Source organism: Wyeomyia smithii, chromosome 2, assembly GCF_029784165.1.
Source record: "Wyeomyia smithii strain HCP4-BCI-WySm-NY-G18 chromosome 2, ASM2978416v1, whole genome shotgun sequence".
NCBI classification, from domain to species: Eukaryota; Metazoa; Arthropoda; class Insecta; order Diptera; family Culicidae; genus Wyeomyia; species Wyeomyia smithii.
The window spans coordinates 105,173,823-105,189,904 of NC_073695.1; the positions used below are offsets into that span (position 1 = coordinate 105,173,823).

At 37.8% G+C, this 16,082-nt stretch overlaps 1 protein-coding gene across 1 annotated transcript; it reads right to left on the bottom strand.

Moving 5' to 3' along the window:
* Positions 1-10,112: 10,112 nt before the first annotated feature.
* On the bottom strand, positions 10,113-13,913 carry LOC129722993 (uncharacterized). Its single transcript, XM_055676898.1, has 3 exons — positions 13,667-13,913; positions 11,793-11,924; positions 10,113-11,551 (listed from the first exon to the last, which is right to left on the bottom strand). Exons 1-3 carry the CDS (start codon positions 13,736-13,738, stop codon positions 10,274-10,276), a joined length of 1,482 nt encoding a protein of 493 aa, XP_055532873.1. The 5' UTR covers positions 13,739-13,913; the 3' UTR covers positions 10,113-10,273.
* Positions 13,914-16,082: the final 2,169 nt, after the last annotated feature.

Here is a 16,082-nt window from a genome sequence, read left to right on the forward strand (position 1 = left end):
CGACAGGTTACTTCCGATGGGAATCCTACTTGCGTCGGTACATTGGCAATGTTGGCAGAAAACAAGATTTTTTGCATTTAAATCGACATACTAAACTTTGAACAGCTATAGCTCTTCTTAGGGACATTCTAGCTTTTCAGTGTCTTCTGCAAAGTTGTTAAGCATCTAAAATACTATACTTTAACATAATGTAGTGCATTATTAGAGCATTATAAAGCTCTCTAGAAAGGTAAATGCAAAAAAGTAGGTTTTCCCATATGAATTTTCATACGAATTTGAAATGCAATGCGCTAAGCGGAGACAAAACCAATCGACTTCAGGTAAGTTTAGGGTTGTTTGGGACCCCAAAAGGAATCAAAAAAACTTGGTTCTGGAAAATAGATCACTTTTCCCCACCCTAATGAACATGAATAAAAATGACGTTAACTCGTACAAAATGGCTAGTGTCACATGTTATATGATGTACATGTCATGTCACATGTAACATGTGACGTGTAACATTACATGTAACAAAAAATGTTACATGTTACATGATATTTGACATGTTACATTTTTCGTGTTACATCACGTGTAACATGTTACATGATGGAATTACCTCGATTTATGTACATAGACCACTCTGTTTCGAAACAAAATGGCCATTCTGTTTCGGACGAAATTTCAACATGGTATAAATCAGCGTTAAAGTTCGATTTTTCGAGATTTTTCTAGTCTCCTAACTTCAGTTTCTTGAGTACATGCGGATTATGTAAAAAACTCATTTTTGAAAAAATGGTCTTTAGACCACTCTGTTCCGCAACGGCGTGAAAAGATTTACGTTATAGCTAATTTCCCACTGTCCTCACTAAAAACTTTCTTTTTGAAAATTATTAGCTGGATTAACTGACTCGGCAAACTTTGTCCCGCCCATTTTTTCTTTATCCAAATAATTTCAATCATTTCAAATTATTTTGTTCCTTGGGATTTGTTCATAGTCTGCAAATGCCTGAATCGAATATTGGATACAATCAAACTCAAAAGACAAATCGTTTGCAATGATTGGTTTAATCGGAATGAGAACATCCTAGCCTTTTGGCTTTTGTACATCACCTCGACTCTTGAAAACACATTGACTGACATTCGGTTATTCTCAGCTGCTTTCCAGAAACCGGAATTCGTCATTTTTGAATTGTGTGCAAGTCAATTCTTGGCTTCTATGCATCATCCTGATTACGGAAATTTCCATATTGAGTGGTACAGGCCTTGTTCGATTTTGGCAACACGTCCAAATTTAATTGTTTTTTATACCGGACTAAAGAGAAAATTCAATAGCCAATTATATAATCAATCCGATAATCAGAACAGAATTGTCCGATTCCTACCGGATTGAAGCGAACATTCAATTCAACGCTTGGATGGTTGCTGGTGGCAACACGTCTAAAGTTTTTATGTTGCCAAAATTAAACCGTGCCAAAAACGAAATGTACCAAAATCGAACGAGGTCCATATGTATTCGGTTGTTTCCGAAGCGAAAGAAACCGGAAGTCGCCTTCTTAGAAATCGAATTTATATCTGTGATCGATTTCTGGCTTCTGTGCATCATATCGAACTTGGAAAACTCAATATTGAGTGGTGTTCGGTCATTTTTGGATGTTTTCCAGAAACCGGAAGTCGTCATCTTAGAATTCAAAATGGTGTCTGAAGTCGATTTTTGGCTTCTGTACATCATCACATTTACGGAAATACTTATATTGGATGGTACTTGGTCACTTTAAGCTGTTTTTCAAAAACCGGAATTAGCTGCATTGGATTCCAAAATGGCATGTGAAGATAATTTCTGGCTTCTGAGTGTCATTCTGGACTCAGAAACATTCTTATTGAATAGTAATTGGAATTTTTAGACTGTTTCTCAAAAGCTGGAAGTCGCTATCTTAGAAATCAAAATGGTATCTGCGGTCAATTTCAGGCTTCAGTGCATCATTACGCTTACGGAAATACCCGTATTTGATGAAATTCGGTCGTTTGAAAAATTTTCTTGCTTTCAAAATCCTTGACATGCCGAATTCAGTTCCATTTGCTTGATTATTTCTCGACATGTGAGAAATTAGTGTTTCATTTGTATACATCCCCTCCCTTACGGAAAAGGGAGGGGTGTTGAACCACCATGGACATATTTGTCACCCCTAAAAACATCCATATGCCAAATCTGGTTCATTTTTCTTGATTTGTTCTCGAGTTGTGCTGTTATTTGGGATTCATTTGTATCGGAACCTTCACTTCCAGAATAGGGAGGGGTCTCAAACTATCTTAGTCACTTTTCCGGCCCCTAAAACCTCTAAGGACAAAATTTCACGCTGATCGATTCAGTAGTTTCCAAGCCTATATGGATCAGACAGACAGTTATGTTATGTTATGTTATGTTATGTTATGGTATGTTATGTTATGTTATGTTATGTTATGTTATGTTATGTTATGTTATGTTATGTTATGTTATGTTATGTTATGTTATGTTATGTTATGTTATGTTATGTTATGTTATGTAATGTTATGTTATGTTATGTTATGTTATGTTATGTTATGTTATGTTATGTTATGTTATGTTATGTTATGTTATGTTATGTTATGTTATGTTATGTTATGTTATGTTATGTTATGTTATGTTATGTTATGTTATGTTATGTTATGTTATGTTATGTTATGTTATGTTATGTTTTGTTATGTTATGTTATGTTATGTTATGTTATGTTATGTTATGTTATGTTATGTTATGTTATGTTATGTTATGTTATGTTATGTTATGTTATGTTATGTTATGTTATGTTATGTTATGTTATGTTATGTTATGTTATGTTATGTTATGTTATGTTATGTTATGTTATGTTATGTTATGTTATGTTATGTTATGTTATGTTATGTTATGTTATGTTATGTTATGTTATGTTATGTTATGTTATGTTATGTTATGTTATGTTATGTTATGTTATGTTATGTTATGTTATGTTATGTTATGTTATGTTATGTTATGTTATGTTATGTTATGTTATGTTATGTTATGTTATGTTATGTTATGTTATGTTATGTTATGTTATGTTATGTTATGTTATGTTATGTTATGTTATGTTATGTTATGTTATGTTATGTTATGTTATGTTATGTTATGTTATGTTATGTTATGTTATGTTATGTTATGTTATTTATTCATTTATTTATTTATTTATGTCATCTGACGTAAAGTCCTAATGAATGTTAAAAGAGCCATTAAAAGTTTCTACAATTAATTGATCTTTGTTTAAAAATATGACTAGGCTCACCATACTCAAATAAATGCTCTACACTCGTGAAAGTTCTTACACTAAACGCAGCAGGTTCATAAAAACCAAAGTTTGTACGATGGTATTGGTTTGCAAGCATAGAAGAGGGCCTTAGCTTGCGTTGTGATACACGAAAATTCATCATGGACAGCAGCTTCGGGGAATCCAGTTCAGAATTCAAAATCTTGGCGATAAATACAGCCTGCTGTAACTTACGGCGGCGGTCAAGAGTGTCAAGTCCAAGTAGGCGGCAACGGTCCGGATAGGGTGGTAGGTTGGTAGGATCACGCCAAGGTAAATCTCTCAGGGCCAGTCGAATGAATCGTCTTTGTACACGCTCAAGGCGCAGGTTCCATGAAAGTTGGTGCGGAGTCCAGACTATACTAACGTTTTCAAGTAAGGGACGCACTAGCGAACAATACAGTGCTTTCATACAGTGAGGGTCCTTGAAGTCGCGCGCAACTTTAGCGATGAATCCCAATTGCCTACTTGCTCTCGAAATAACTGCAGCGCGATGTTTATCAAAAGTAAGCTTTCGGTCAAAATAACTCCAAGATCAGTTACGCAATTTACTCTACGCAGCACTTCTCCATCGACAGTATAGTTGAAAATGATTGGTGTTTGAGTGCGATGAAATGTTATCACTTCACATTTTGCAGTACTTATAATCAGAGAGTTTAGTTTACACCACGTCACAAATGTATTTAAAAGTGATTGCAAACGATAACAATCCTCGGTGTTGCGAATCGTCAAGTATATTTTCAAATCATCGGCGTAAACTAATCTGCAACCGATCCCAAGAGTATCAGCGACATCGTTGAAGAAAATAATGAAGAGAAGCGGCCCAAGGTTACTACCTTGTGGTACACCAGACTTATTTGTGAACGCAGACGATACACCGGATCCCAGCTTGACTTGTAAAATTCTATCACGCAGGAACGATTCAAGCCACTTAACGAACCGAGATGAGGCACCAAGACGGGAGATTTTGTTTAACAATGTTTTATGGTCGATTCGGTCAAAAGCAGCCTTGTGGTCCGTGTAAATGGCATCGACTTGTACTTTACGTTCGAGTTCTGAAATGCAATGCGACGTGAAATGCATGAGATTTGTTGTCACAGATCGTCCGGGAAAAAAACCATGCTGGTCCGAAGAAATGTAGTTGCGTGCGCTACTCAATATAACAAAGCTTACAACGATCTCGAAAAGTTTATACGCGGCAGACAAATTGGTTATTCCACGGTAATTTTTGACGTTACGACGATCACCACTTTTGAAGACCGGGAACATATAGGAGTGCTTCCAGATCTCTGGGAACTTCCCTTGTACCAAAGACTCGTTGAATATGGTGCAAAGTGGAGCGGCTAGAATATCAATGCATCGGCACAAAAGCGCGGCAGGTATTCCATCGGGACCAACAGTGTACGAACATTTGAGTTTCTTAGCGGCGGCAGTAACTATATCATGTGTAACTTCGAAGATGTCAAGATCAACAAGATCTGCAGGAACATTCGCAGCGGCGCGAGCAGCATCGTCATTCGAGGCACAATCGAAGGCGAATACAGAAGAGAAAAATTTCGCAAAAAGTTCGCAAGAATCAGAATCCGAGCAGGATACCATTTCTTCCAAATACACGTCCGTTGGGGTTAGCGAACCTATACATTAGAGAAATGACAAGACACTCACCGTTAAGGCAACTGTCAACATCAAAACGGGCGAGTTGTATCATTTTGCATTGCCGTTATCCGTTTTGATGTTGACAGTTGCCTTAACGGTGAGTGTCTTGTCATTTCTCTAATGTATAGGTTCGCTAGTTGGGGTCGAGAAGCATTTCCGTTTTGAATTAACGAAATTCCAAATTTTTTTCGGGTTTCTACGCAGGTCTGTTTGAACTCCCAACACGTATGACTTGTACAGACTTGAATTCAGCCGTCGATACTCCTCACTTGAACGTTTAAAATCATACTTCGATTCATCTGACCGTAAACGACGGAGTTTGCGCAAACATGCGTTCCGTTTACGTTTCAAAACTCTCAAACTGTGATTACTCCAAGCAGGGGAAGAAGGTCGTCTAACAAATGGCAAATTATCTGCAACCCATGATCCAACAAGTGCGCAAAAATTTGCTGCCATCGAGTCCGCATCGTTACTGTCTGGCCACAGTGCTGGCCAATCAATGTTCGATATAAAAGCATTGAAAGCTACAAAATCAATTTTTCTATAATTTAATACTCGCCTCGCGGAAGGGAGACTAGAACCAGCCATCGCATTTTTAGTGGTGGGAGTCGAGATTGTCAATGGAGGATGGTGTAAATCAACGGGCAGCATCGGGGCAACACACTCCTTTACGGAAATTTCGCAATCAGAGTTGTAAAACACCAAATCAAGCACGCGTCCAAGGTGATTTCGAATTAAATTTGCCTGGTTTAGATTTAGAAAATCCATGCCGTCAATGAGAGTAGCACTTGCATTCGGTAGCTGCGTAGACTCATCATGTTTTATGACACCATTACAGTTATCCCATGCTAAACGCGGTTGATTATAGTCGCCGCATACCATCAACGTGCAATCGTCTGCGCTGCTCGCAAAAAAGTCTCGAACGGAAGCGACGTGAGCATCAACGATAGTACTATCGTTACTCTTGTCAGGAGGAATGTATATCGCGCATAGTAGGAGTTTTAGGCCATAGATTGAGGCTTTTACGCATACCTGCTCAAGACAGTTTGCATGTACAGATTCAAAGATTGTGCTAGTGTGATGCCGTGCGACAGCGATCAAAACACCTCCGAAAGAACGTTTATTGCTGTTCATTGGACTCCGATCGCATCGAAATACGTTGAAGGCACTGCCGAATAGCTGTGGTGAGAGTATACTGTCATTCAATCCCGTCTCGGTTAGCATAATCACATCGTAGTTGCAGTCATTGGTCGCCAAAAAGATATCGTCAATCTTCGTTCTCAATCCACGCACGTTCTGGTAGTACATACTAACGTTGGTCACATCACAAACGGTGTTCTGAAAAGACGAGTCATACAGCACAGGGGGCGCAAAAGAATTTACGGAATACTCGCCTCTGGTGGGAGCCCGTAAGCTCCCACCGTCAATGAAAGAACGCAAAATAGTAGGTTCGGTTACAGCAAATGATGTAGCAGACTGTGTTCTGCTTCCAGGAGTTAGTTTTTTGGACGGTCGACGAATTTCCTAAATAACAGTCCAGCTGGCCAAGAAGCAGGATCCAGGGCAATAGATTTCACATCCGGGTCCAATCCGATTTTATACGATACGTACGAAAAATTGCTTGCATCAGCACCTCGCTGTACTAGTCGAATTACTGCAATGGGCTCAATTCCATTCAAGCAACGTGATACAATTTTTTGCAAATCGCCGTCGCTTATTTTTGGGTTTAAACCAGATAAATAAAGCCAAAAACATTTCTGTGCTGCTGCAGAAGTAATAGACGGTACAGAGAGATCGCTGATGTCGATGGTGTTAGTGCCGCGGTCAGATGCAATTTCCACTGGCAAACGATCAGCACGACGGCGCTTAGGATTTCGTGCTGGCCAGACTGGTGTCGCTGATAAATTTATAGGGGTGCTAGCAGAACCATCAATATTCAGTGGTTTATGAGGCATGTTGTCAATTTTCTTACTCAAACCCTCAACTACCTCGGCAAGTTTTTGCACTTGAGCCGGTAAATCAATAAGCTGTTGTGAATTCGGGGGAGGTTGTTTATCTATCATGTCAGCCACATAAGCACCGATCGATTGACCGTTCAATTTATCTCTACAGTGCGGGCAAATAAACATGATTTTACCTTGCGAAAAAAGGTCTTTGCAAACTCTGCTATTGAATCCACAGCACTGTTGGTTAATGTGGTAGCAAGCATCACAAAAACCACAGCGGACCGGTTCGAGATCATTAACTTCGAGTTTGCACTCGCCGCATAATTTCTTTTCCATGCTTGATAAACGCCTTTGGATAGGCAAGGAAGAACACTTGCTGCTTGCTCTGCTACACGATTCCAAACAATAACAATGGCAATGCCAGCACACAATCCGATCCACTTGAGAGTATTGAATTGGGCAAATTAGCACAAAAAATAACTGTACTTCACTCTTCCAGTGTTCACTGTTAGCCCAATATTGGTTTCAAAGCACAGAAGTAACTCGAGAGTACGGGTTCACGATGAATTAACGGAATTTAAACACAGGTAGTAAAACTGAATATACAATAGCACAAACAGAGTTGCCAGATGTATGTTATGTTATGTTATATTGCCAGTATGTTATGTTATGTTATGTTATGTTATGTTATGTTATGTTATGTTATGTTATGTTATGTTATGTTATGTTATGTTATGTTATGTTATGTTATGTTATGTTATGTTATGTTATGTTATGTTATGTTATGTTATGTTAAGCCATATTTTCTTTAAAAATATTACAGAGCAAATGATTGATGATTTCTCGCAGCAATTAATTTATAATAGAAATGATTAAAGGAAAAGAACAAATTTATGTTAAATGTTTGAGCTACCGCAACGCATAAATTTTTTTGGTAGTAATTAAAAACTGGAGCAATGTGACGGTAAAGAACTAGCAGAATAAAACTAACATAGAGAATAATTGGAAAAGGAATATCCTCAACGAACATTTGAAGGCGAGATACGACTTTCGACATTATCACTGTTTGTTGTTTTTTTCCTGTATGGACTTCCTCACTGCGACAAGAATCGTAGATCTAATGTGAGATATGCCCGGGTGTCTGCTGTATCCCGCAGATCTGTTAATAGCAATACCGCTATTGAGAAGTGGCATGCTTAATATTATTGTTCATCAGTGCTTGTGTGTAATGTGATACTCTTCCTTACACGCTTACTGTTCTACTATACCGATACTCGTTCTTCTTGCCAAATATCACCAATTATAATTCCCTGGAGAAGTTTCATCGTGCGTCCTTCTGGCCAGTTTTATTGATAAGAGGGACTTATTTTATTGTTAAGAGGAAGTCACGCAAATGTATTGTTGATTTCAGCGTAAGTGAAGGGTAACTGGTGGGGAGCCTGAGAATAAACCCATGCTTAAGTCCTTTCTGACATCGGATGGCCTGGTTCTACTAAGATTCGAACCCACGACCATCCGCTTGACAAAGCGGACTCTGCAACCTTGCGACTACGCAGCTCCCTTGTTTGTTGTTGAATTGGGTATACTCACTGTCGAAAACCCAACAATAATAACAAAACAGCTTGATTTTTTCCTTCCTTTTCCAATTTTCCACATTTCCTAAGGGGTGTATAAAAAGAAAATGATATTTGTAACGGCCTAATAACAAATGTTCAACGCGACGAATAATGTCAATCGATTCTTCTGTCATGACGTACGTCATATTGAAGACAGACGTTTAAGCTGAATTCCTAACTCGTGTAAAGATTTTTAGTACTCCCAATACGCTACCAGATAGCGCTACCAGCGAGGTGTATTAGACACGGTGCACCTGTGAATTAATTTGATGGTAGCGATTAAGTCACCACGCGGCCCTTGTGTACACCTGATTTATAACGTATTTCTGTTTGAAAATTACACGGAATTTTCGATTAAACATAATGCTCTCTCGAACGTCTATCTGTGGCTATACCCTTCGTCGAAAGTAGTGCGCTGTACAGTATATCAGATATTATACAGCGTCACTACTTCCGAGGTTGGGTGTAACGTACGGTATAGGAGACAAATCGATTGTCGCTGGTTGAGTATTCCAATTTTCAAATGGATGAATAGTATATATATATATCATCAGATAATTCGCGAATACACTAAAGTCGATTTTTTCGTGGTTTTTACGTGGCTATTTTTTCGATTTTCGAATTTATGCGGTTTTCAAATTTTTTATCCACTCTCTTTAATCTCAGAGAATGAATTGTATTATATTGATCGTAAACTTCAGAAAAACTGTGCTTGTTGTTGGAGAACCACAAATAACGCACAAAAAACATATTTTCATAAAAAACAGAAATTTCCTAAATTTATTATTGACATATCTCAAAACCGAATGCATTTAGAAAGTCAGTAACTAAAAATTACTATTAGAATCATATTACGTCATTGGAATATATTTTTTCTCGAAAAGGTTGAAATTAAAAAAAAAAATTAAAGCTTAACTTTGAAGTAAAAATTTGTCTTAGATTTCTTCAATATTGAAAATAGGTTATGTTTCCATTTAATTCTACTATCAAACTACATTTATTAATTTTACATTTCTTTATCCAAAGCTTTTTATCAAAGGTTGCGGGATAATATCAAGTTCGACAAAAATTAATTCTAGGGGAAAGTTTAATTCGTTTTTGATTACAGTTTAACTAGCAAGTTAATAGTTAAGTTAGTTTAATAGCAAGTCAGTCCCATTTGCATTTTTACCGAAATTGAGTTAATAAGCGGAAATGGTAGCTAACTATGCGAAGTTTCGTAACAATAAATAAACTCAATTACTTTGTTCCGAAAAACTTCGGGAAAACATCCAAACATATTGTCCCATCTCGTAAGAAGCAATGTTATGAAATTACATAAAAATGTGTTTTTCTCGGCTTGCTGAAAATGCAAATGGGACTGACTTGCTATGCGCGGCAGAGTAGAGGTAACAGTACTCTTGAGGCTTTCTCAAAAGTAGGTATTTAGCAGACGCGATTAAAAAGATTTTACAAGTGAATTTTACGCGTTTCAACGGTACCTGTTCCTTCCCGGATTACAACTCTGTTCACAGTGTTGATCGACAACACAACCTGGAAATACCAGCATAAAATAAAATAAATCAAAAACAGCATCAGCATTCTTCCAGACTTTATTTTCTCAATTACTAATAAATAAATTCACTAAATCTATACAACAACATCAACACGTGTACTGATGTGCGGTGGTTCTTCCTTTCTGGCGTCTCGCTAAAAAACCCTCTTTTTGCTAGAATCGCCACCAGTCACGCATATAGCTTCACGATCAAACAGCATCCGCTTTGAATAAGAAAGTTCTCCTTCGTCTCAGCGGAAGCGATGGGATTCCTTTTCTGAGATCAGCAACCGTTGACACGATAAATTCGGGTAAATTTATTTTTTTCGACTCGTTCGCCAGTCGTTCGGCTAGTGTGGCGGCAATCAAAGGGTGAATATCATGGTTCGTTTCTGACGACGCTGCCACCGACACCGGTGATTGTTCATCGTCTTCCGGTTGATTCAAATCTGCAATTGGTTCGTTTATGGCAGCACTAGCCTGGCTTTCTACGGGTATCGGTCCACCAACCTCGGGTTTGCTTTCTTCACTATCGCCTTCGTGAAGTACGATTTCTGAGATCGCATTATCCGAATTTGGTGGTTGTACGTAATCTGCGCCATTATTGCTTGTTTCCGGTGCAATTGCGTTAATTGCGCTGTCGTTTGATAGTTCCGAGTCCGGCTTTGGTTCAGTGGAATCATCGGATTTTACTTCTTCGGCTTCGGCGCTTATGATAACTTCCGGCGCTGCAAGTTTAATATCTTGCACAACAGGATCAGTTTCTTCTACTGTCTGAATATCATTTTGTAACAGAGATTGGGGTTCAACTTTAGCATCTTCGGCAATTAAGGTGTCATCGTGCTCATGATAAACACGTTCGTCCTCACTCATTTCATTTGTTTCTAAAGCCTCTGAAGCGTTTGTTTCCTCCTTGTGTTCTAAGTGATGAGTATGTTCGCTATCCGATGAAACAGGATTACTAATCTCATCAACTACTTCCATTTCTTTAGTGTTATCACCTACTGTGACAGTTTCGTCTTGATGCAATTGTTCTAAAGATGAACTACTAACTTCTTCATCTACGACTTCTTGTGCCGTATTCTCACTTTCGTTTTCTTCAACCGGATCGAATGTATCGGCATTCAACTGGTGATGATCGAATTCGCTAATAAAATTATCACTAATTGGCATTACTATAGTGCCAATGATTGGTTCGCTTGCCTGCGGTTGGATCGATTCGTCGGGAGGTAGCAGGTCTTGCGAAGGTATTTCTGTCTCAACATTGGCATTACTTGGCAGCGAAAGTTTACCGCCTTCGGCTCCGTCGCTGTTGTCGTTGCCGCTAGCCGCCTCCGTTTCTTCTCCATCTGGATAAAAAGCGGCTGATTCTTCACATGGGAAACCTAGCTGGCCAGCATGCACGCATGTTTGATACATTTGGCTGAAGACTGTTCTCTCAGCACAAATGAAACTGAAACGGGCTCTGTCCTGGCATCGATGGAAAATCTGAAATTATAACAGAAGAGGTGTTATGTAGAATTGATGGAGGCGTGTGGTTGTTTGTCAAATATGCAAACTGCTTGTTACATGAGACGGAGAAAAACTGCGTGCTGACAGAAACCAATGTTTAATATACACATAACACCTTCATTTTTCAAATGTTCCTTGCATTTAAAGTTATTTTCCAAAAACCGAATTAGCTAGTTCATATATGAGTTGACAAAATAGTCCTACTGCTTAGACTAACCTGACAGTCATTATCAATGTCAACGTAGAATCCATCGGTTCGATTCGCACATACAAATGAATGGTTAATGTCATCACGTATCTCTTCGGCACCGGCTGGTAACACGTAGGCGTATGCTTTCACTTGTTTGCCCTGTAATGAATAAAAAAACGAATTGAAAAAATTAATGCGGAATTGCCGTGTGTCATAGAACAAAAGTCATAAAAATAGTTTTCATAAGGGCACACAACTATTCTCGCTAATGGCAAACGAATTGGTCACTAATTTATGCTGTAATACTGAAAGGGAAATTAAAAACACCTAATATGACACTCTTGTTTGGGAATCGATGGAATGCCGAATAGTGTGTGGCTAATCGTTTATATTCAATGCAAAGTTAATAATAATTAATGATAATTGATCTACGCAAGCTTACTGAGTGTATTTGACAAATGGAAAATCATCGGACAGAATCCTAGTAGAATTAGATTTCTCCAACAACTGTTGATTTAAACATACACCATCAAGACACATAAACTTAGAATTTTGAGGAAAATTCACACTCATGCAAATTCGTTTACGGTGAAATGAGGTACATTTTATGTAGATGACGACATGAGAAGGTTTATTTGCGTTTTTTCTGCTCTCAAGTTTCCACAGTTAAATCTAATTCGTTTTCTATTTAAGAGCCTAAGTTTTGTATACAGATATTAAAAAAAAAGTTTATTCAAAAAATGAGGTTTATTAGTGCAGTCCACTAGTTCTCAGTAGTTTTGACTTCGCGGCTCCTTCAAAGAGCACAAAGCACATAGAGCTTCACGGCCCTTTTAAAGAATTCTAGACACAAGTTTTCTGACACAAGGCTGTATTTGTCAGTCTCATATCGTCCTACATGGTTAATTTGTTTCATATCTTGGTTTGAAATCGTAGAAGGGATAAGAATCCGCTACTACAGAAGTATATAGATAGAAATATCAATCACCAGTGAAAATTACCTAGGTCTTCGCGACTCACCTAGGCGGACTTCACGACCCTCTTGCCGCCCGCGAAACCCCGGTAGGGAACCACCGGTGTACTTGTTCTAGAACACATGCATACGTTTCAATTATCGAGTTATTCTTCGAACATGTCTCACTTTAAAGGCAGCAAACTTAAAACAACTCCTATATCAATATTGTGAGAAACATAGTTGAACGTAGTTGTTGAGATTAAAGTTTGAACATCTGAAATTCTTAGTGATTTTGAAACTCAACCGGAGTTCTTTAAAAGTATCATCATCGATAGTAAGACTTTTCTATTGAAACCATCTGCAGCTAGTTGTTATGCTTTTCAACTCTTATTATTTTACTTTACCAGCTAATTTCAGTTGTTGTCTTATGACTTCGTTTTGTATTTAGTAAAGTGAGCAATATATGTAGTTTTACGAGGATGCGAAAAATGACGAGAATGGAAGCTGTGACTTAGACTTAGAAAAAGATCTAACTATTGTTTGAATAACAACACGTATTCGCAATATAAGTTTGAATACAAAATGTTTCAAATTTTTTGTTTACTTGCGCAGTCGAGTTTAGAGTTAAAATTCTTCTCATTTGCTTATTGCTAAATGACAATACATCGCTTCTAAGAGGAAGGGGGTGACATTGTTACACATACACCAATACATCCAAAAACTTAGACGAAAACTTTTGAGTTTGACACATTGATTCCTGTAAACAAACTTTTAGCCATGTTATTCAGCAGAAATAAAATATTTAAATTTCTTCTGTTCTACTAATATCACAGTAGAATGTTTCCATGAGAAAAATTGTTGCTGTGTAATCAAATCATGAAAAAAAAAAACATCGAAATCACAGCTGTTCTTTGGACCAAGTAACGTTTGGGTCGTTTGCACTTACACGAATCGGTACAGTTCTTGCTTGACATAATCCGATCACAATCGCTAGTATTAATATTACAACACGACACATTATCTTTATTATTTGTGTTTTTTTTTATGCACAACTTTTTATAACATCAATACTTTCACACACAACGGTTCATCGATTGGAACAAACTTTACTGGATCCAGCCAGTGTTTCAGTTCCAAACTGATTAATCACAGCACCAAAACGCCAGCACTCTCACTGCTGCTACTTCGTCTGACAGGCAATACTATTATGTGCTGAAATTTCGCCAAAGAAATCAATTTATAGTGAAATTTGATGCACACTAACACCAAACTGTCACCGAAACAACGAACTCGAACTTCCACGGTCTGCGAACACGAATAAGTATGGTCCCCGGTGTAAGCTTGTGGTCGGTAGGTGACTAACAGTGTCCCATGATGAGCCCTTCCTTGCCGGCCGGTGTGGGACACCGGTAGCAATACCAGCACTAGCACAGCACGCAGGTACGCCAGGTAGGAGAATTATTGCGGTAAATGCAACGATACATGTTAATTAGCATTCCGTCCTCAGAACCGTTGCGACCGAAGATGACCAAAGCATAGGTATTTAGATGAATTGAATATTACCCGATAGTTTGTATCAATAAATTGATTTGTTGAATACATACACATCAGAATTATATTCCATTAGTTAAAACAATATGTCAGCCTCCTAGTTAGAGAAGAGGTAAAAAGTATTTTATCGATCATTTACTGTAAATATATACGAGTTATTTATAAAATTTTTGGAACGGCGTGTCTGGTAAATGGAGTTGTTATATAACTTGCAATTAATTTTAAGGAGTATAACCTCAGTATTTCAGATTAGTTGAGTTATCGTGTACATAAAGATTAGACTCGAAAAAAAATGAGATACACAGGTATGATCACCAAAAATTCAGTTTGAATCATATACTTCTCAAATTTTCAGGGATTGAATTACTATTTATTAGCTATGTTTTGGCATAATTTATTTATTGAATTTCCTCCCCCAAGTTGAACGCTCGTACATTTCTCTTAGCACTGCTCATGAGATCTTGGGCGAGGCTTTGCCCATCTTCCATACACAATGTCTCTCAGTTTTTCTTCAAAGCTTCATAAGTTTTGAATGTTATACTTCATTATCGCTTAAAACTTTTCGATCGGACGAAGTTCTGGTGAATTTGGCGGGTTGGCTCTTATTATCTTACCGGAAGTTGTTTAGATAATATTTAGTATAAGGAAAGTTGGTTTTATTTATCTAGCTTTGATATGTTACAATCAAATTGCATTAGCTCTTGCACCAACTGGTATTGTAGTTATTGCGTTTGGGTTTGAGGTAAATGTTGTCAATTTTGAGGGCAGGAGAGCATAGCAAAATCATAACAGTTTTGAGCAGACGGGCATAGCAAAATCATAACTCATCAATAACGTATTTTGTTATGAGATTTTTTTTATTGCTTTATTAAGGTGGCTTTCAGCCACAGGCTGGTTCGCCACCGACGGTTATGATACCTTATCGTGTTGTTTGACAGATATTCTCGATTCCAACACGCGTATCGAATGGATGTCAAATTTTGATACCATATCATGTGCCTTTCACAGGATATTTGAATTTATTTTCACATGTTTCATTGGAGACGCGTTCTTAAGTTAAAAAAAGTTTGCTTTTGTTACAATACAAACCCTGTTCGATGTTGGAACGTTTCGTTTTCGACACGGTTCAATTTTGGCCCTGTTCGATTTGGCGTATGTGCCAAAAACGAACTGTTTTTTTTATTCACGATTTTAGTTATCTCGTTTTTTCTTAAACAAAGTTAGGTTCAATATCCGCCGAAAGAGAGGTATTATGGGCCATCATTCTGCCTTGGTCTAAGTCGGCCTCTAATTACTCAGGTTATCATATCAAGTGTCTATGTCGTCATAGGCCACATGCGGACCGGTTCCGATTGTGTTCCGGAAACTCTCATACTCTATTGAGCCAAAATCCATCAAGCGACACCTCTAACCACTTGGAATCCTACAGCTAGTCCATTGGTGTCCATAGAGTCGAAGTCATCATAGGCCACTTAAAAAGTAAAAAAAATATGACGAAAGAAAACCGTTTGTTTTTGACATGGTTCGATTTTGGCAAAATAAAAAGTTTGAACGCGTTGCCGAAATCGAACGGGACCTGTAATTCAGAAATATCGGAACCGATTATTTTCGTTATTTTCAATGCAAGTTACTGGTTTGCTATTCACAATATCAAGATATGTTACTTATATCGTCCTGGAGGAACAACAATTTGTTATTATATTTTGTTATTTTACCAACTACAACCAAATTAAGATCAAAATGCGGTTTTGTGTAATACAGGGTGTTTAATAAGTTCGAATACAACTTTTCATCGTTATATAGGTGCACAC

What these genes read in the sequence shown, in the direction of transcription:
- LOC129722993 (XM_055676898.1), bottom strand. Translation starts at nt 13,738, where the DNA reads ATGTGTCGTGTTGTAATATTAATACTAGCGATTGTGATCGGATTATGT. An exon ending in CAAGAACTGTACCGATTCGT is followed by an intron (nt 11,925 to 13,666) that starts GTAAGTGCAAAC and finishes TATTCATTACAG; the next exon opens with GGCAAACAAGTGAAAGCATA. An exon ending in ACATTGATAATGACTGTCAG is followed by an intron (nt 11,552 to 11,792) that starts GTTAGTCTAAGC and finishes TTATAATTTCAG; the next exon opens with ATTTTCCATCGATGCCAGGA.